Source organism: Ambystoma mexicanum, chromosome 6p (genome assembly GCF_040938575.1).
Source record: "Ambystoma mexicanum isolate Mex_15411 chromosome 6p, UKY_AmexF1_1, whole genome shotgun sequence".
In the NCBI taxonomy this organism is placed as follows: Eukaryota; Metazoa; Chordata; class Amphibia; order Caudata; family Ambystomatidae; genus Ambystoma; species Ambystoma mexicanum.
This window is the reverse complement of record NC_090935.1, coordinates 421,418,970-421,440,687: the sequence shown is the minus strand read 5'-3', so window position 1 is coordinate 421,440,687 and position 21,718 is coordinate 421,418,970. Positions and strand designations below refer to the sequence as shown.

The 21,718-nt window shown below is 49.5% G+C and overlaps 1 protein-coding gene across 1 annotated transcript in view; it reads right to left on the bottom strand.

Moving 5' to 3' along the window:
- Positions 1-21,718, bottom strand: part of NNT (nicotinamide nucleotide transhydrogenase) — an 832,744-nt gene that overhangs the window by 362,636 nt on the left and 448,390 nt on the right. The window contains exon 14 of the mRNA XM_069627238.1: positions 12,823-13,018. Within this exon, the coding sequence (XP_069483339.1) occupies positions 12,823-13,018 (196 nt within the window). The remainder of the gene's footprint in view (positions 1-12,822; positions 13,019-21,718) is intronic.

The following is a 21,718-nucleotide window of genomic DNA, read 5'->3' as shown; positions in this document are numbered from 1 at the left end:
CCCACCGGGGGGCACGGGTGGGGGCCCGACACCACGGCTGGTTCAATCCCGCTTCGCCTTGTGGGAACTTGTTGACGACGACAGCGTCGTACAGATTCTCAGTTGCTTTGGAGATCATGGCATGGAACTAGCCTATCTTGTCGGGCAGCGAAGATCTGGCAGGCGGAGACGGGAGATCGCCCAACCCGCCATCTTAGTCCGTGCCAGGGCCCGTTGCCGTGTCAGGATCCATTTCAACCCTCGGAGGGGAATGGGGGGGCTGCGGGTGGAGGTCCTAAGAGGGAGGCGGAGGGTGAACCTCCTCTTCTTGGATGGTGGTTCTCCTGATGGTACCGGCACCGCAGGATGAGCTGCCGGCGCAAGAGTTATCCTCATCCGGATCTCCAAGCATAGGGTATGCAGAGCAGCGAGAATGTATGGATATGCAGAGCAGCGAGAATGTCCACTGAGATATCTCCAGGTGGTTGCTGAGGTGGCTGTGGCGATAGAGGCGAGGGCGTATGCGGCTTAGGCTGGTCCTTCAAGCTAACGCCCTGCTGCTCGTCGGTCTCCTTGTCATCAACTTTGTCATTGCCTTAGTCGGGATCCTTCCGGTAGGGCCTGCTCTCGACGCATCGATCCTCCTGAAAGGTCTGGAGGTTGGTCAGCTCATCCTCTGAGGGAATATCAGTGCCCTGTAGGGCTACCGTGCCCCTCCCCCTCTTCTCTGGGACCAAGGGAGACTGTTTTGGTGAAATGATGGGCATCTTCGCCAGTGTCTTTGCGATGGGCTGAAAAGAGGACTCCCTCCTGGCAGGCAGGGATACCCTCGCCTTCGGGCCGTGCCCTGTAGATCCGCCACGGCGGTCTTCGCGAGGGACACCACCACTCCTTAAATGGAAGGTTGGGCCTTCGTCAGATGTACCTGAGCCTTCATGGCCTTGGTCGAGCCCGCTGACATCACCTAAAGGGGGGGGGGTCTGAGCCCCACTCCTCCTTGGCCTTCTCCAGAGGGCCTGTCTGGGTCTTCTCCAAGAGCTTGCCCGGATGGTCCGACTTCCTGTTCTTTGAAGATCCTGAGCGTTGGCTCGTGGTCAAAGCCGTTGGACACTGTACTCTTCCTGGCCGCTGAGGTGCCCATCGCAACGGCACTCCTGGTGACAGTGGACTTGCGGTGCTTAGCCTTATGTTGGGACCCCATGGGAACAGCACGTCCAAAAGGTCTTAAAAGACTGCTCAACTTTCTTCTGGGCAATGGAGGCATGCTGCTGGGACTCACCCAGAGCAGGGGCTTTGGCCTGCAGCCACTCTTTGAGACGCCTGCGGCGATTGCTCAGCGTGCGGGGCACCATCTCCTGACAAAAACGCACAGTCATCCCCCATTTGCATCGGGTCCAAGTGCAGGCATTAAAGGCACAAGGAATGCCCGTCCAAAAATGTTCCAAAGGCCGCAGCCTGGGCAAATCAACAGGGGTGCCAAGTCCTTCTCATCCGCCATGCAGTCGTCGCCGACGTGATAACTCTTCGCCCCATGGCCTCCAACTTCTTCCCCTCACTGTCCAGGGGTGGGAGGAGGCCGCCAAAGGGGAGGAGCCTGAAGATTTCTTCATGGCCGCCGCCAAAACCACAAAGTCCAGAGACTGTTGGGATAGCAAGCACTTGGGTGCAGAGTCTGGCACCCTGTATTTCTTCTCATAACGGTCCATCTTTGCTGGGGCCAAGGAAGGGTTCTTCATGATGGACAGCCCCTCAACCCAAATGTCATTCAAGAGCGGCATCGAAAGCACGGTCTTCCTCTTCGCCTCACGGCGCTTGTATAGGAAACCCTTTTCTTCTCCTCAGGGACAAGCTGGAACAATCCATGCGGCATAAACCTTGAAGCTTCTGAATCCTACAAGTAAACGCGACAAAATTCACCCCTGAGGGGCGCTGAAGAATCCAAAAAACTGGTCCCCGTTAATCGGAAGGTAGATCGATGTAGCTTGAGGCTCGATTGACCGAAAAAAATACAATAAAACTCTTAGAAAAAGCACAAAACGCAGTAAAAGCCCGAGAGCTAAGCACGAGGACTCAACACATGAACATGCGGTAAACATCTGAAGATGGCTGCCAGAGGAGGGGCTTAGGTAGAGGGCAGTAATTGGCTGGGGGCAGTGGTTGTTAGGAGAAAGACAGTTCAGAAGTGAAACTGATTTTTTCTTTACAGAGGATTCCCAGCCTGATGATACATGCCAGACCCTGTTAGGCAAAGTTTGTATGCAGTACCCTCTGGGACCACTACACACAACTAGGACTACAGGTGTCAGCAAAACCAACCTTTGGTATAAGTCTGTACCACACAGTTTTTGGTAGCGAGCTGAGCAGCCAAGCTTATCTCAAGAGGCAATGTGATCTTTTAAGTGTGTTACACAGAGGTCTATAATTACAAGTATTCAGATACTTCTACTCAAGATTTCTTGGTAAAAACACTTATTAATGTATTACACAGTCAGAAAACAGTCACTAAAAGGAGGCAATCAATATCACACGGAAATATACTACAGTACTTTACACTATCAGGTTCTGAGACATTTAAACTACTTTGAAGTAGGAGCAAAATTGCATTCAGAGCATTTGAAGTAGGAGCAAAAAGACATAAGTTACTAAAACGAATAATAGAGTTACTCTAGAACAGTGCAAATAGTTTGAATTCATCAGATGAGTTGATTCAATGCAATAGGTAGGCCAAAGTCAATGGGTTAGAGTCTTGTATAAAAAAAAATTAAAAAACGGTTCTGGTAGTTTAAACGGAAAAGTCTGCCACGGCTCACAGAAGTAGTTCATAGAAGAAAGGTTTGTAGGTCGGGTCACAAGCTGACTAGGCCTGCAAGTTGCCAAAGTTGTACGCACTTTCACAGTGAGAGGTAAGTTATCTCGGTCGGGTTTTCACAGTACCTTGTATTGAAGAAAAAGATGCAGCTCAAGACTTCTGTTCCTGGCAGTTCCTGCAGATCTCGCTGTTACTGAGCCTCAGTCGTGGGGACAAGAGGGAGGACGTCTGGGGACTCCTGCACTGCACAGGGACTGGTGACAAAGCTGGCAAACTGGCAAATCTTCGATTCAGGTAGCCGTCTTCAAGCACACAAACAGGTGTCCTTCTCCCTGGCTATTCAGTTTCCTGCAGCACTCTGAGGAAAATACAACCAGCTCTGAGAATGGTGTCCAGGTGACTTACGAGTTGATTGGTCCCACCAACTCAAAGGGAGAAGTCGCCCTTGAAGGGCTTCTCTGTCGAGATGAACTTGGCAATTCGGACCTGCAGCAGGGCTTCACTGAGCAAACCAACGGTCCAGGAGCTGCAGCAGGCGTCCTCTACCAGCTCGTCTTCGGTTCCAGTGGTCGATACTGCCTTCCAAGCCAAGAGACTCGCCTTTTAAACAGTTTCCCCCCCATTCATTCCAGCCTAGCTGCCACTCACCTAGCAGGGTGGCTGTCCTTGCCGGACAGTCATCCAGCCAATCACGCCAGAGTGCATTTGGGTCTCCTAGGAGACTAAGCACTGGGAGTTTCGGGCATCTCCCTCACTTCCTGCCCACCCCAGACAGTCGGGTGCCAGAGGCAGTCTTCATTCCTGAAGCATGCCAAAGGCGTAGAAACAAAGGGACCAAACCTAGTTTGGCGTGCAGAGACAAACTCTAGAGGGACCTTTCCGAAAAGAAATGGTGAAAATAGACGGGACCTGTTTAAACAAAGGGGGCTCAGACGCCATCTTGAAAAACATGGCTCCGCTATTTTTTAGCTACCGGTGTTCGCGGTCGGGAAAAATCATGTTATTTCGTTGAAAAACCACTGCCACCAGCCATTTCGTTAGGAAAGGGTAGCATTTGCTGATACACGAGTTTCTAGACATAGGGGATACTAGATAACCCCTCCAGCGCTCCACTGGAAGATGGAGTGTGCTGGGTCTAGGAATTCAAAAAGAATAGTAAAGCCAATTAAACTTTACATTCTCTAGGAAACGTTTTTTATCCCAGAGAAGGTGTTTAAACCTTGTGACAGCCTAAAAGGCCTCCCTGTGTCATTGCACTGAGGGTGCAGTGTAACACATGAAAAGATGCGGCCTATGGAGTTGTCTAAAACTCCAAAATCAAAGAACACAAGAGTAAAACACACATCAAAATACATGAGTGGGAAAAAAGGCTCACACTCTCTCCAAGTAAATAAATCAAGTCCTCAAAATCCAGCAAAGTTTCTGGCAGTCTCTAAGGTGAAGGGAAGTAGCACATTTATGAGAATTCTCCCTAACAGACCCCATTGCTGGAGAAGACAGGTTATCATATCGGTTATTGCGCACTCATGCGTTTAAGGGGGGTCACACACTAATGCATTTACTCTGCAATATAGAAAAGTCACTAAAGGGAGGAAAATAAGTGGTTAGTGCAACATGAGCGTTGTTCAAGGTTCTAGACATGGTTTCTTCACATGACAAGTCTTCAAAGTCTAAAAACGCAACCCTAGCTAGAGGCAGTTCGGAGAGGGCTTGAAGTCTTGAGACACAGTGAATTATGAAGAGTGCCTGCGGATTTCTTCCAGTGTCTAAAGTTATTGAATCAGCAAGTTAGCAACTAACAAAGGAGACCTAAAAACTGACTTGAGAAGGGGGACTTACCAAATTTCCAATAATTCTCCCTAATTGCCTTCTACCTTAGAGACCCCCCAGCTCTTTTGCTGGGCCTTTAGGACCTTTAATTTCTAACCTGGAGTGAGACCTTTTTCCCAATCTCTCATGAATTTTTCTGTGATTTGGACTCTGTTTCTTGTGACTTTGGAGCCTGACAAACTACATAAGCATCTTTGCTTTGTGACACACAGCACCTTCAGTGCTGTGGCACAGGGAAGTCTTCGATTTCCCAAAGGTTTAAATACATCATCTTGGTGAACCTACTGTTTCCAAGAGCAGTCAAGTGAAATTGACTTAACTTACATTTTGTAACTTTCTAGACCCAGCACACACTAATTTACAATAGGGTGCCGGAGGGGTTACTTTGTATCCCCTTGGTCTAGTTTCTGATGTAGCATTTTTGTGTTACCCTTTCTACAATTAATGGCTGGTGGCAGTGGTTTACTTTTTACTACCATTGTGTGTTTTTACTGCGGGCTGCAATTGCAGCAAGACACCCACGGGTGCCCCTTTTGTCAAAATGGCCCGGCCCCAGTAGTCTTTCTTTCGTCATTTCTTGTTGGAAAGGTCCTCTTTGAAATTTACTCTGCGCGCCAAACCAGGTTTGGTCTCTATTAGTTTTGTCTTTGGCGGGTTTGAAGAGTGAACCCAGTGTCTGGCAGGGCAGGAAGTGAGGGAGGCACCCAAAACTCCCTGTGCTCAATCCCCTTGCTTACAGGAATGCACCCAAAGGTGATTGGCCAGTCACCCTGATGCGCGATTGAAAGCTAGGCTGGGAGAAACCTGCATGACAGGCGAGGCTCTTTGGCTTGGAAGGCAGAGTCGACCACTGGACGAAGGAATCCAAAGAAGTACTTGGAAGAGACACCTGCTGCAACTCCTGGACCGTTTGTTTGCCCAGGGAAGCCCTGCTGCTGTGCTGAAGCACCAAATTCGCCTTGACTAGGGAAGCCCTGCAAGGACACTTCTCTTTTTGAGTTGGTGGGACCAATCAACTCCAAAGTAAGCCTGTCTGGACATCCTCTCGAATCTGGCTGTATTTCCACTACTGCTACTACAGGAACCGAAGTGCCAGGGAGAGGAACACCAGATTGTGTGCGTTGCTTTTAAAATCGGACCAGAGCACTAGGAAGATCCTCCGGACTTCCCTGATGCAGGACTGACCACCCCTGGGCCACCTCAGAGTGCTGGACCCCAGAGGCAAGGAAAGTCTGAAGTGGTATCTGAAAACTGCATTGTTGCCATTTGCTGTCAGATGTGAGGAGCTGAAACACAGAAGGACTGCTGAATTGAAGCTAGCCCATTGCTGCCGCTGACCTTCCTATTGCAGAGCAGGAGTCTGCAGACATCCACCCTCTTGTCCCCACAACTGAGGCTCAGGAACAACAGGATCTGCATAGCTGTACAGTAACAGAAGCCAGCTGGAACCATTTCTTCTAACCAGAGGTACTGTAAAGTCGAGAGCTTAACTCTTGTGTAGCCTTACTTGCTCTCAGTTGAGAGCAGTCTTGGCTACCCTGCAGAGTTGCTAAAGCGTTGCCCCTCCCAAGCCTCCCAGCAAGTGTTCTATTTTCAAGAAACATTACTAAAAACATTGTGCAAGACTTTTTACCTACCTGCAAAGAAGATCTTAATCTCCCCTTGACATTCAATTAGCATCGGCTGTCCGGGCTCCCTGAGAGACTCCCCTTTACATCTGACTTTGTGCTTTGGCCTTTCCCCCAGGAAAGGGTTAATTTACTCTGCATTGGAAGATATCAAAAGTACTTAACTGTTGATGAACTATTTGTTAACCTTTGTTTTATTCCTCCATGCTAACTTTTACACCAAACTCAGTATCGCTCTAAATGTACCAGTGATAAATCAATGCCCATAGTGTCCTAGCTATCCTAGTCACCTGAGGGTGTAGGAAGTGTGTGTGCCCCATCCCCATGGGGTATCTGATTTAGAGAAACAGTGTGTTTTGAAGTGTATTATATTTGTTCTGTATATTGCTCCCTTCTGAAGGCTTATACAACTGACTGAAATAAATTAATTGTTTTAGCAAGAAACCTTGTGTGTTTATTTGAATAACTGCTACTGTGAAACTGGCTGCTCAGCAACACTACCAACCTGTGTAGTTCAGACTTCTACCAAAGGTTGGGTCCCTATTGCCAGGTGGTCAGGGTTATTGTAGTGCACCCAAAGGGTACTGCATACTATCTTGCCTAACACCAGCACCCCCAACCGTATGTGGAGTGCTGGGGAGATACAGAGTATCCCCTTTCATTTTAAATGTAACATTTAGGTTACAAGGACAAACATAGCTTTAATGGCAGGTGGCAGTGAACCTTTTTATTAATTCTGTGCACCTTTACCACGGGCTGTTTGCACAGCCCCGGTAAAAGCACCCATGGGTGCTCATTTTACCAAAATGGCCCAGTCTTCTTTTTCATCATTTTAGTGTTCCTTGTCATTTCTTGTTCCGTCCATCTGACCTTCAGGGCGGGAAATTCCTTTGTGTGATTTTTATCTTCGGCGGGAGTCAACCACTGGAACCAAATTCGAAGAGTAAGATGAAGAAACCGCAGCTGAGACTATTTCCAGCGTCCGGAGAGCGTACTGTGTAACCAAAGCCTGCTGTAACCCTTTCTTCCAATCAACCTGTGGACTCCAAAAATGACTATCCAGAGCCTGGTGGGACCCACTAGACCCAAGACGACTTGCATTCTGAGCCATCCCATGCAGTGCAGCGACCTTGCGGGGCTGCAATGCCCAAATACCCTGGGACCTCGAGCCATTGTACCGTGCAGTCTTCCAGATTCCCAATCTTGCTTAAACTTTGTGGGCATCCTGCTGGATCTCCAGAGCCATGAATAAAGTCTGAAAAGTCCCCTCACCAGAGTGCTGGACCGTGCACCAAATCCACAGAACCGCATCCAGCCACGAGGAACACCTTACCTAGAGCCTTTCTCCTGTGGTCCTTGCTGCAAAAGTCCTTCCAGTGTCCTGTCTTCTGGATGAAGGAATTCAATGGCAAGGTTTTTGGCTGCAGATCCTAAGTCCTTCTGCTGCAAAATCATCTTCTGTGCTGAGGTACTATGCTGGTTTGGGTATTGTCTCTTGTGATTACTGTGTGGTTTTGGGGTGTTTTCTGTGATTGGGAGTCCTGTCATCCAGTGCACCTAGGCCCCTGCTGGAACCCTCCTAGGGTGAATTCTGTGAAGCACATGAAACCTCAACTAACTCTAAAGTAAATTTACTTGTTCCAACAATCTACCATGGGAAGTGACTTTTGCTACTTAAGAACCTATCCTGACCTTCCTGTTGGACACTAGAGCCTAGTGACCCTTCCCCCATATCCTTCCACTGAGAATACTCATGCTCCAAGCGTAAGGAAAGACATCCAAGGATTGGGCCTTTTGCCTAGAAAAGAGAACAAGTTTCTTTCTTACCTGGTAACGTTCTTTCGATGGGATGTTCCGACGACGTATTTCACATTGAACCCTCCCTGCCTGCACCACTACAGAATTTCTTATGCAATTGCAGCTTACGTTTCGGCAAGGCTTTCTGTAGTCATTCTGGCAGAAGAGTGGTGCCACACGGTCTGGGAAAAAACTACAACTGAGGCTACGGGCGTCATGCGTCCTACTTATAACATCCGGTAATGCCGGCTCAACCGAGGTTCGAGGACAGCGCATCGACGCGGAACATTTTCCGAAGCAGCACAGCTGTGGTGATTACCTGTCAGATGTGGAATACGTCGGAGGAACCAATCCCCTCGAATAAGTGTTTAATAGTTACTTGCAAAAGAAGCTGAGAGTGACCAGTTACAAAAGTTATTACCTACCTTAGAATTAATTTTGCCATTCTGAAGAGTACAGGTAACATCTTTCCTTAGAAACCATTTAGACATTCTAACAGAAAGTAGATGTAAGTAGATATAAGGTTCAATTACTCACCTCTGATTGTGCCTCTTCCCAAAAGTAATGCTGTTGGTTTCACTTCACTATTCCCTATAGGATAAATGCATGTGTTAGGGAGAATGTTCATTTTTGTGCTGAATTCCTCCGACCTAGGGGAACCCCCAGCTCTTTTGCTGGACTTTAGGACTTTCATTTTAACCCAGGAGTTAGGGAGACCTTTTCCTCACTCTGAGTTTTGACCCGATTTGGATTATGTGTTTACACTATTTTTTGGAGTCTGACAAACTCCATAGGCATCTTTTCGTATGGCGACACACAGCACCTTCAGTGCAGTGTCAGAGAAATCCTTTAGATTTCTCATATGATCTAAATACCTTTTCTCGTTTGAACTACTTTTTCCAAGAATAGTAAAGTGAAATTGACTTAACTTCTCTTTGTGTAGGTCCAGCACACCCCATTTTATGTGGCGTGCTGGAGGTGTTACCTAGTAGCCCCTTCTACATTCTCATAACATTTCTATGTTACCCTAACTACTCTAAATGGTTGGTGGCAGTGGTTTAATTTTTCTACCATTGTGCTTTTCTGCCATGGGCTGAATACTCCGCTGCAGTATAGCACCCAGTATAGCATCATTTCGTCAAAATGGCCCCGGTCTTTTTTCACCATTTTCTGCTTGTGAGGTCTTTCTTGGGTTTTCTCTGTGCGTTGAGCCAGGTCTGCGCCCTTTGTTAGTTTTGCCTTTGGCGGGCTTCAGCCTTGAAGCCCGCCTCTGGCTCCAGTGTGTTTGGAGAGGCAGGATGTGAGGAAGGTTCCCGAAATTCCCACCGTCCTTTGTCTCTAGGATTGACTGAATGCAGCCAGTCCTCATTGGCTAGCTGGCTGTCCTTTCTGAACAGCAAACCTGCTGTGTGATTGACAGCATAGGCTGTGCATGAATGGGAAACACCTGTTTAAAAGTCGAGGGTTTTGGGACTAGAGGCAGCGTCAACCACTGGGAGAAACACCATACGAAGCAACCGTGAACAAAACTTGCTGCATCCTCCTGGACCGTTCAATTGCCCAGTGAAGCTCTGCTGCTGTGCTGAAACTCCTTTTTCTGATCAACTAGAGAAGCTACCGAAGTGACGACTTCTTCCCTTGGGTAAGTGGGACCAACTAACCCCGAGACGAACTCCACTGGACCATCTTCCCTGACTGGCTGTATTTCTTTGCTGCTGCAAGAACCGAGACTCCAGGAGACTCCTAAGGACCCGACAGAAGCAGGACGACCAGAGCTCGAGTCCCCTCACCAGAGTGCAGGACACAAGGAGTGAAGGAAGCCCAACCGATATTCAAGATCCACAATGGAGCTGTTTACTAAGAACTGAAACCGCGAAGTGCCACTGAACCGAAACAAGTCCGTAGCTGCCGACAAGCTCCAAATTGCCACTGAAGGAGTCCTCCAGATGTCCACCCAACATCCTCCCTCTTGTCCCCACGACTGAGCCTCAGCTCCACAGACTGGTCCAATTGACTTTGACATTGTTTGTCCCTCATAGGTGGTAACTTATTTTAGACTATTACAGCTTGTCAAGATTTCATTGGAAGATTTAAGTGTCCTCACACATACGGAGAACCTGTTTAAGCTTTTTCCTTCCTTAACCCTTTCCTTTCTGCAACCTCAGAATCTACAAAGTATAACTAGTGTGATACATACATGCCATTATTGTGCTTGAAGCCACCCCAGGGTGTAGGAATTGTAAATGAAGCACATCCAAAGATTACCCACCAACTTGTTCTGATTCTGAAATGAAAATTATTTAAGCATATTTCCATCGTTACCCAAATTGCCTTTTAAAAGAATGCTTATTTAAAACTGGATGTTAAATAGACTATTTATAACTGAAACCTTCAGTGCAAGTGTATTATGGAGAATTATTTCTGTGCTAATTCCCTTTAACCTTAGAGACTCCTAGCTCTTTTGATGGACTTTAGGACATTTGTTTATGGTTTATAGTGATAAAATCGAAAACAAAAAAGTCGAATGTCAAAAAGTCGAATTTTTTTTAATGACTTTTTATTCTAAATGGGGGGGTCCCTCCAACCCCCCCTTTTTTTGTTTTACCCATATTTTTTATTCCTGGACCCCAAAATAAATATATAATTAAAAAAGAGGGAATTCGACTTTTTTCCGACATTTTGACTGACCACCGTTTTTTATCCTGAAGTGAGACCTTCTCAATCTCGTGTATTTTTTATCTGATTTAACTCTGTCTTTGGAGTCTGACATACACCATAGGTATCTCATCTACCTTTTGTATTGCGACATACAGAACCTTCAGTGCAGTGTTACAGAGAAGTCCATTGGATTTCTCATAAGGTTTAGCAGTAGACGAGTGCATCGTCTTAACCGGACCGAAGCTCCAGGAAAAGGAAAATCTTGAGGATCCACCCAAAGCAGGACAACCCAAGCTCGAGTCACCTCACCAGAGTGCTGGACTCAAGGAGTGAAGGAAGCCCTTCAAGTGTCCAAGATTGCTGCTGAAATGAAAAGAGCCTGTAGCCGCTGACAACCGTCTAAATGCAGTGCAGGAGTCCTCCAGACATCCTCCCCTCTTGTCCCCACGACTGAGGCCCAGGAACCCAGGATCTGCAACACTGCAACCAGAACAGAATGCAGCTAGAGCCTCTTCTTTTAACCTAAAGTACTGTGCTGACTAAGGAGTACTTACTTCTTGTCTATAGCTTGCATCATCTCACTCGAGACTTGCAGTAGCTGCTTTTTGCAGAGCTCATCTCAGCTCTGCCCCTCACAAGGCTAACAGCTTGTGGCCCAACAGTGATATTCTACAAACTCTCTAAACTTTGAGCCATGTAAGAAGTGCCTCAGCTCCATAGACATTGTTCAAATTGACTTTGGCTGTCCTGGCTCTCTGCAGACTCTGACCCATTGACTCATTTTAACTGTCCCTCATTCTTGTACTGCCTCAGTTGAAGGGTTTTACGAAGCACTTCAGAACAACTGTCCTAACAACTCCCCCTTCTCTCCCTCTCCCCTTCCACTCTCTCCCCCTCTCCTTTCTCCCCTTCCACTTTTCCCATTGCTTCTTTCCCCTGCCCCCTCCCCTCTCCCCACCTTCCTCCTCCCCCTCTAGACCTTCCTCCTTCCGATCTCACACTCCCTCTCTTCACCTTCATCTATTTAGATTTGTAAAGCTCATGTCACATGCCCAGAGGCATAATGGCACTGACAAAGACAAACCAAGAGTGTCACATAAAACACATAGGGTTTAGGGCATAAGATTCCTAAAAAGGCTGGGACAAGCTAGTGTATTGTGGCCAAATTCCAAGAGATACCTGAAACGGCGCTAGGCAAGAAGATCAGCAGAACATTTGTGTTTTCATGCCCAGTTTAAACTTTCAGAAAGACTGGCACAATCTCAGGTCATGGGCCTCACATTCCCTCTTTCTCCCCCTACCCCTTTCTTCCCCTTCCCCTCTCCCCAAACCTCTCTCCCCTCGTCTCCCCTACCTCTCCCCCCTTCACCCCCTCTGCCAGTATCCTCAGCCATCACTGTCTCTACCAGCCCCCTATTCCCACTCCCTCTACGACCGTTTCCCCTGCATCCAAGGACACTACCCAGGCCACAGAGTTCCATGCCAGTGGTTGTTCCTAGCTAGTATGCATGCCATCAATGCCCCGCTTTGTGTCCACAGCCCAGTGCAGACAGTCACCTGTGCCCGGTGTGTCCAATTTACTTTGCTGACAATGAGTCTACTTCATATGTTCCTGATTTCTGCAAAGACTTTGATGCCTCCATTTATGTTCCCACTTTTCCTTGTGGCCTGCCTGTTCTTGCCGGGGGGGGGGGGGGGGACCAGTCTGAATACACAATGGACCGCACCATGGTCCGTAAACCCCCTGGCCCAAAACTGTGGCCTTGCCTGGGGTATCCCACACAGCGGTCCCTGTTTTGGCCTGCCTCCCACTTCCACAGTACCCATCACTATAGGTTTATCCCACATGTAATCAAACGCAATGAGGATAACACAACTGAACTGACTAAAATATGAAAATGATGGACATGCCTATCAAACATTAAAAACAGAAGATGAAACGTCTGCAGTTTAGCGATTCCACTAGTCGTCCACCATTTCAATTGAATAATCCCCAATTTAAAGATTAAAAGAGTGAATGCATATTATTGGCACAGCCCTATTTTTAACTTCAATGCATTAACGGTTTAATTTATTTTACGACATGGGAATAAAGCACTTTGCATGCTTTGGCTTACTCACCAATTGTTCCACCAAGAGCCATAGCACCAGACATCTGAGCAAACAATTCAGGGTTGGGTTTGAGAGCTCCAAAGGTGGCAGCCACGCCTCCAGCGACACCAATCATACCCAAAACATTACCAAGACGAGATGTTTTTTGTGTTGATAGTCCGGCCAAGGCACCAACACAGCAGAGGCCTGAGCCAAGGTAGATCATCTAAGTACAAAAACAAATTGTCAGGGATCATGGGTTAAGATCACCGTAGTGTTATAGATTTTCTGAATTAAATGCTGTTCCAAAGATTACAATCCTAGTAACATCAACTACCACATATGGGATGCTGAACAAAACATTAACATTAAATCTCATTATATTCTTACATATTCACAAAACACATATGCCACAAGCTGCCATACCACACCACACGTTGCAATCAAAGAAAGCAGTAATGATTTCAGCACAAGCAATTTAATCAAAGTGTTGCTAAAGTGCAACCGGTTAGGTAGAAAGTAAGGTTTACCCAATTAGGTAACCCATGTACTTTTTTCGGGGTTTTGGACTTTATTTTTCCTCCCAGCAATTATTAATCCGAAGCCTGAGAGTGGCTCTGTTTTAGTGAGACCCAGGGCAGTTAGCACCACCAAATGTATCTCCTAGTAAGCCAGAGAGGGTACTCCCTTTGCTAGGCTGGAGTTGGTGATTTACTTTGTGTAAAATTACTCCACTATGTGGAAATAATTTTACCAGGTTGGGTTCTTTTTGCCCCTCCTGGCAGTTGTCTCAGTGAGGGATGGTGAGGCAACTATAGAACCACCCTTTATTGATGGCACTACAACCACTAACCCAAGCAAGAGGCGAACCTCTGAAAAGAAAGGTAAGCCAAACCTCTCCTAAGGTAGGTAACCGAGCGACAAGTCTTTCAGACAGACTTAGTAGGCAGAAACAAAATGTACAGTTAATACACACACCTCTAGAACATGCACCACCCAGCTATACTAAAAATATACATGCGTAAGCCACACAACTATCAGATCAAAATAAGAATTTAAGGAATAAGTACTGCACATTACCGAAAATAATCCCTGTATAAACTAGAAACTAATGTCCAAAAAGGACTCTCTGAACCGCACAGTCTATATGTGGGCCCACTTTCAGAGGTAGACACCCAACATAAAACAAGTGGTGGGAAGACCCCAAAACTTCAAAACCCAATAAGTTGGAAAACACTCTGGGGGCCTGCACAATTTTGTATAGTGTCATTAAGACACAACCCAACCCTGGTATATGTGGAAGGCACTATACCTGATGGTCCAAAACCAGCCACGAGATGGTTCCAGGGATAACAAGTGACATCAAAACTTTTAGTTGCGAAAATATGCTAAAAATCCCTAAGGTTTATAACAATGCTCCACATCATTTTTAGCACCCTAGGGTGAAATATTAAAATTAATGCAAATGCACACAAGAATAGAACAGACCTTTAACTAGATAGGAAAACATGTGAAACCAAAAAGGTACATTTCTTAAAGAATGATTATAAATTGGTCTAGTCCTTGCGGGATCCAGGATAAAGGTCCAGGGGAAGAACCACAGAGTGAATTTCAGTAAGTTACAGAACATAGGAAATAATGTGAGTAGAGTCAATGTGCAATCTGCTGGAGTAGAGGCAAGTCTATTTTACTCAACAGGTGCAGATTCTAAAGTGAGCAACCCAAGCGAAAGCCAACGGAGACCATATTCCAAAGGTTAAAGAACCAACCAAGAACCCATGATGAAGAAGCATAAGGATAACCAATGGAAGTAGAAAATGCAGTACAGACTCTCCTCCAAAGAACCTCGACTTCAGAGTGGAAGTATCAGAAATAATCGCCCAACCAAGGTATTACCATCAGTGGTTTTAGAGAAAATGTGTCGAGAAGCACAAAACCAACAAGTAATTACATGACATCCATTCCAGGGGAGGTACAAAGGATTGCGCCCAGGAGCTTGCATCGTGACCCAGTGACAACCCAAGCGGACCAGACTAGAAACCAAGTGTTAGGTAGAATGTTGATCTTGTGTGTGTAATTCTCCCTACTTATTGAGTCCCACAGCTCTTTTTGCTTGACATTGGATTTCTGCCCGACTCTTGATGAAGTGGGAACCCTTTTTCCTCACTTACGCTTTTCTCTGGCTCCGAGAACCCTTTTTGGTTTCTCTTGATGGAATCGGCTTTCCTCCATCTTTTAATGGCATCTGTATTTTTCAATTTCGGCACAGCACCTTCTGTGCAGTGTTGCTGGAAGCTCCTTGAGCTTCCCTCTTTGGTTTTGTGTCATTTTCCTGTGCTAACCTACGGTAACCATGATAGGATAGGTTTTATTCTACCTATGCTTTTCTTTCGTTAGATAAGCACTCACCACCTTATGTGAAGTGCTGAGGGGACACATTGTATCCCGTTTCTCACTTCTCCTGTAACTTTCTAGCTACAATGACAAATCTCAGTGGCTGGTGGCAGTGGATGATTTTCAAACGATTTTGTGAAACTTACTTTGCATGCTGTATTTGCAGCTGCAGTAAGGGACACATGTGGCACTCTTGTTCCAAAAGGGTGCCAGTCTTCTTTTTAAACCAACTCGCAATTACTTGTCCTTTCTTGAGCCTTCTTCTGCTGACCTGAGTGGGGGGAAGTTCTGCTCATTCCTTAGTCTTTGCCAGGCTCCCACTGGGAAGTCCTTCCGAAGGCGCAAGTGTTTCTGGGAGAACAGGAAACTGGAAGGTCTCCGAAACTCCTCACGCCTTTTTCGTCCAGTGAGTCTGCTTGAATCCATTGCTGACGAATATATCATGCATACTGATTGGATGGATTCCTGCATAAAAGGCGAGGATCTTGATGCTGAAACGAGAGTTGAACACTGGAATATCCATTCTGAAGAAGAAAGGACGCCTACAGCCACCTTCAGCCACTGCCAAAGCCGACTGAGTGATGGTTCCTTCTCCAGTCTTTTCTTCAGTGCAACAGGGAAGATCCAAACCGGACAGCTTCCCGTTAGGCAAGATTGTATGTAGTAACCCTGTGAGAGACTACACCAGCCATGTCCTCTTGGCAATAGGTAACCCAACCTTTGGTATAGGTCTGTACTACACAAGTTTGTAGAGTGACTGAGCAGCCAGGCTTATCTCAAGAGGGGTACATTTGAGCTGTAGGATTGAAAGAGATTCACAGTGACATGTTTTCAAAACACATACTCAACAGGTCTTGATTAAAATAATGATTTATTGATTTGTCCGTTTTAAAATAAGCCTTCTTTAGAAGGGAGCAACATGCAACACTTGAATACACTTCAAAAATGCACTCCTTCAGTTAAGTAGATCCCCTTTTGGGATGACACACAGATAGCTCCTAAAGCCTCCAGTGACTTCAACAGTTGGGACACTGTGGACATTAATATATCACATTTCACATTTAAAAAGGTAATACTGAGGTTATGGCAAAAAGGAAAAGGTTAGGGGAGCAAATAATGGTTAACAGGTTTCTCAAACAGCTAAGCACTTTAGAATCCCCCAATGAAATATAGGCTAACCCTTTCCCAGCTATACAAGTAAGGTATGGAACAAGTTACTTACCTGTAACCGTTGTTCTCCAGCATGGGTCTGTCATGGATTCACATGCTCATGAATATTCCCCGTCGTCAGACTGGGAATCCTCGGTAAAGAAAAAAAACAGTATCAGTTTCGTTTCTGATCTGTCTTTCGTAGTAGTAACCAATCACTGATCTCTGCGTCATACTGACCACAGCCAATGACTGCCCTCTACCTAAGCCCCGCCTCTAGCAGCCATCTTCAGATTTGGTAGCACGTGAAGTGGCAGTATGACCAAGTGAAGAGCTGCAGAGGGGTAGGAGGGAGGGTTCGCATGTGAATCCATGCCAGACCCATGCTGGAGAACAACAGTTACAGGTAAGTAACTTGTTCCTTCTCCAGCATGGGGTCTGGCATGGATTCACATGATCATGAATAAAGAATACATTGCAGTACACACATGCACAACCACGGTAGGTGGCAAAGGCTCAACATTAAGCATCACCTCAAACTCAACATTAAGCAAATCTTACCTCCTCACCAGGCTCACCTTAGGCGAACAGGTGGCGCAGCACTGCTTGGCCGACCCTGGACTCCTCCCTGGAATCCCGATCGATGCAGTAGAATTTCGTGAAGGTGTGCGTCGACCTCCACGTAGCAGCCCTGCAGATGTCCAGCAAGGGCACACCAGATAGGAACACCGTGGTAGCTGCGATCGCTCTGGTGGAATGGGCTCTCGGACGGCCAGGCAGGGGTCGGTTTGCCAACCGATGACAGTACATGATACAGCCGGAGAGCCATCTGGAAATGGAAGCCTTCGAGAGAGCCTTCCCCTGATTGACAGGTCTAAAGTTCACAAAGAGTTGTGACGTCTTCCGAAAACCCTTTGTGCGGTCCACGTAGAACTTCAGCGCTCTAGCCACATCCAGCGAGTGCAAAGTCCTTTCAGCCGGCGATGAAGGCGACGGGAAGAAAACAGGCAACACCAAGGGTTCGTTGAGGTGGAAGTCCGACGGCACCTTGGGCATGAAGGAGGGGTGCGTCCTGAGCACTACCCTCGTGTCGTGAAAAGTCAAGTACGGGGCCTTGCAGGAAAGGGCCTGGATCTCTCCCACCCGTCGTGCGGAGGTGATGGCCACGAGAAACGCTGTTTTCCACGACAAGAACTTCAACGGAGCCGAGTGCAGAGGCTCGAACGGAGGTCCCATGAGCTTGGTCAGCACCACGTTGAGCTCCCACGCCGGGGCTGGAGCCTTCACCGGCGGGAACGATCTGAACAGTCCCTTCATGAACTCTTTCACCAGACGATGAGACCACAAAGACGTCCGCCCCGTGGTTCTGGTGTATCGGGAGATCGCAGCAAGATGAATCTTGGTGGACGCGTGCGCCAGTCCAGCTTTGGCCAGCGTCAGTAGGTACGGCAGTACTTGGGGAGCCGTAATCCGTAGAGGGTTAATCTTCTGTGCGTGGCACCAGACAGAGAACCTCTTCCATTTGTGTCCGTAGCATTTAAGAGTTGAGGACGCCCTGGCCTTTGCAAGAACCTCTCTGCAGTCGGCCGGTATGTCGTATCCTCCAAACTCTAGCGCTGCAGGAGCCAGGCCTGCAAGTTCAGCGACTTCGGGTCGTGATGGAGGATGACGCCTCCTTCCCTGGAGAGAAGATCCGCGTCCACTGGCAGCCTGATTGACGGGGACTATGACAAGTCCAGAAGGTCCGGGAACCATATCTGCCTCGGCCACGCAGGTGCGACGAGGATCATCCTGCACCGTGACCTCTTGAGCTGGTTGATGAGCCGGATCAGCAATGGCAATGGAGGGAACGCGTATAGAAACAGGCCCTCCCAGGGGAACGAGAAAGCATCGCCCATGCTCCTCGGCTGGGGAAACCTGCTGGCGAACCTCCGGCACTTGGAGTTCGTCGCCGTCGCGAACAGATCGATCTGGGGTGTGCCCCACCGTCGGAAGAGGCGGTCCACTAGATCCTGTCATAGCTCCCTGCTGAGCGAGTCGGCGATGGTGTTTTTTTATCCCTGCCAGATGAAACGGCACCAGAAACATCCTTTGGGCGACGGCCCAATGCCACAGATCCTGCGCCTCCCTGGACAGGGCTGGGGACCTGGTTCCTCCCCGTTTCCTGATGTAGAACATGGTGGTGGTGTTGTCGGTGAAGATCCTCACCACCTTGCCCTTGAGGGACGGAAGGAAGGACCCGAGGGCCCAAAACACTGCACGGAGCTCCAGGACGTTGATATGGAGGGACTTCTCCGTCGGGAGCCAAAGGCCTCTCACGTGCAGATTTTCAGTGTGCGCTCCCCACCCTTCCAGGGAGGCATCCGTGATCACTGTCTCCTGGTGGCCAGGGCTCTGGAAGTCCATGCCCGCCGTCAAATGTGCGTGGGTGCCCCACCACCTGATCGCTCGTCGAAAACTCCCGTCAAGTGTGATCCTCTCCTCGAAGCTGCCCGTCGTCTGGATCCAGCGCGCGTCCAGGAACTCCTGCAACGGGCGCATCCGGAGCCTGCACAGGGGGATGAGGTAAATGCAAGAAGACATTCCGAGGAGGGACTTGATGGACCTCACTCTGGCCGCGTCCGCAACCAGCATCCGCTGCACCTTGCCCAGAATGGCCCTCGTCCTTTCCTCCGACGGAGAGGCCAGAAGCGACACTGTGTCGAGCTTCGCTCCCAGAAACAGTGCGTCTTGCGCGGGCACCAGGTGGGACTTGGCGTAGTTTATGGAGAATCCCAGGTCCGTGAGAAGTTGGACGGTCCTTGCCCTGTGCTCCACGGCGAGCTCCCTCGTCTTGGCTCGGATGAGCCAGTCGTCCAGGTAGGGGTAGACGTGGATCCCCTTCTCGGCGCAGCTGCGCCGCCACCGGTGCGAGGCACTTGGTGAACACCATGGGTGCCGACCTTAGTCCGAAGGGAAGGACTCTGAACTGATAGTGACGCCCTTGGACCACGAACCTGAGAAACTTTAGGTGTCCCTTTAGGATGGGAATATGGAAGTATGCATCCTCCAAATCCGACGACGACAGGAAATCGCCCTCCTCCAGCTGACCAAGGACGTGTTGGAGGGTGACCATCCGGAACTTCTGTGCCTTGATGAATTTGTTCAGTCGTCGTAGGTCCAGGATGGGACGCCATCCTCCCGTCTTCTTCACGAGGAAGTATCTTGAGTAAACTCCAGAGCCCCGAAGCCTCTTTGGGACGAGCTCGATGGTGCCCTTCCTGAGCATCGCCTTTACCTCCAAGAGAAGATGAGGGACGTGATGTTCTTTCCTGGCCACAGGGGGGACGCGCGGGCACCTTTTTTGAAACTCGAGTGCGTGACCCTTGGCTAGGGCGTCCAGCACCCAACGGTCGGTGGAGATGGACTCCCACACGCTGACGAAGCTCGCCAGCCGGCCTCCCACCGGGGTGCTTAGGTGGGGGCCCGACCCCACGGCCGGTTCAGTCCTGCTTCGATGAGGCTTTGCCGCCTTGACCTCCTTGGCGATGACGGTGGGGTCCGCCTGACTTGCCTCGTCCCCTGTAAGCTTCCTGCGACGACGAACGGGCCGCTTGACGGTAGGTGGAAAATCCGCCGCCGGAACCTTTGGAGGCACCCTGTTTGCCTCCGCCGCTCCGAAAGGGCGGCCGCCGTTGCTGGAGAACCCCAAGAGCCCGGGCCGTCTCCGTGTCTGCCTTGATGGCTTGAAGGGAATCGTCCACTGTTTTCCCAAACAGGTTGTTTCCATCGAACGGCATGTCCAAGACTCTGGTCTGCACGTCTTGACGGAAGTCAGTAGCCTTGAGCCATCCACGCCGCCTAAGGCACACGCCGTTGCCCAACTGGCGAAATCCAGTGTCAGCGATGTCCGTCGCAATCGTAATGGCGTGGACCGACGCCACCTCTCCTTCCTGCAAGATCTCTAGGGCATCCGCCCTCTTGTCTTCCGGTAGGAAGTCCAGCAGGGGGGCCAGTTTGTACCACAGCTCCCTGTCGTAGCGGGCTACGATAGCCAAGGCGTTGGCTGCCTTAATCGTCGTCGCTGCAGACAAGATGACCCTGCGTCCCATCGTATACAATTTCTTTCCCTCGCCGTCCGGCGGGGAAGTCGAAGAGGCCGCCCCGCCCCCCCGCTTTCTTCCCGGCCGCCGCGGAGACGACAGAGTCCGGGGTTGGCTGTGCCCGGAGGCACAAGGGGGCCGCGTCCGGGACCCGGTACTTCTTCTCGTACCGATCCCTTCTAGCCGGCGTCGTGGATGGGTTCTTGAGGAGGGCGAGGCCCTCATCCCAAATATCGTCCAGTAGAGGCACGGAGAGGACCATCTTCCTCTTGGCCGAGCGCCGTTGATAAAGGAAACCTTCCTTCTTCTCGTCCGGGCAGAGCTGGAAGAGCTCGGATGCCCTGGCGATCATGGAGTGAAACGATCCAATCTCGTCGGGCGGGGAAGCCCGGGTGGGAGGGGACGATGGCAGATCCTCGTCCTAAACCTCGTCGCCCGTACCCGTCGCGGCCGTGTCAGTCCCTGTATCATCCCCACGAGTCGTGGACGGGGAGGAGGGCTGAACAGGGCGCGATGGCTGAAAAGGAGGTGGAGGATGAATCCTTCTCTTAGGGGGAGGGCTCCCAGAAGGGCCTGGCTCCGGGTCCCCCGTCGGGAGCGGTTCCTCCGCTGGAGGTAACGGCAGTCTCGTCCTTATCTCCAAGCATAAGGACTGTATAGCCAACAAAATGGCCGCCGAGTTGTCTTGCGGTGCTGGTTGAGGGGAGTCCGACGGGCGGTCAGGGGCCCCGTCGGCACCCTCGACGTTATCGTTGTCTCCTACGTCGGGATCCCTCCCGACGGGCTGGTCTTCATCCACGCCAACGCTGTGGCTTAAGACTTCGATCAGCTCTTCCTCAGAGGTTGAGGCCGAATCCACGACGACCTCCTGCCCCCCCTTTTTCTTCTCCGTCGGAGGTTTCACAGGGGTCCCGTCGATGGGCATAAAAGAGGACTCCCTCCGCGGTGGCAGGAAGACTCTGAGCCCCGAGGTCGCCACCACTGGTGTAGCCTCCACAGGCTGAGCCAGGGCCGCCGCGACTGTCTCGATAGAGGCCTTGGCCGGATGGATTAAGGCTTTCACCACCTTAGGTGCGCTCACCGCCTTCTCCTTGGGGGGAGGGACACTGCCTCGCTCTCCCTCCGATGGGGCCTTCGAGCTCGACCAGGGCCTCTCCAGGAGCTTCGCCGGGTGCTCGGCCTTCCTCTTACCCGAACCAGAGCGTTGGCTCGTGGTTGATGTTGCCGGGGAGGATGTGCCCTGCCTGGCGCCCGTAGCGCCCGACCGTTCGGCGCTCCCGGTGCCAGCGGACTCGCAGTGC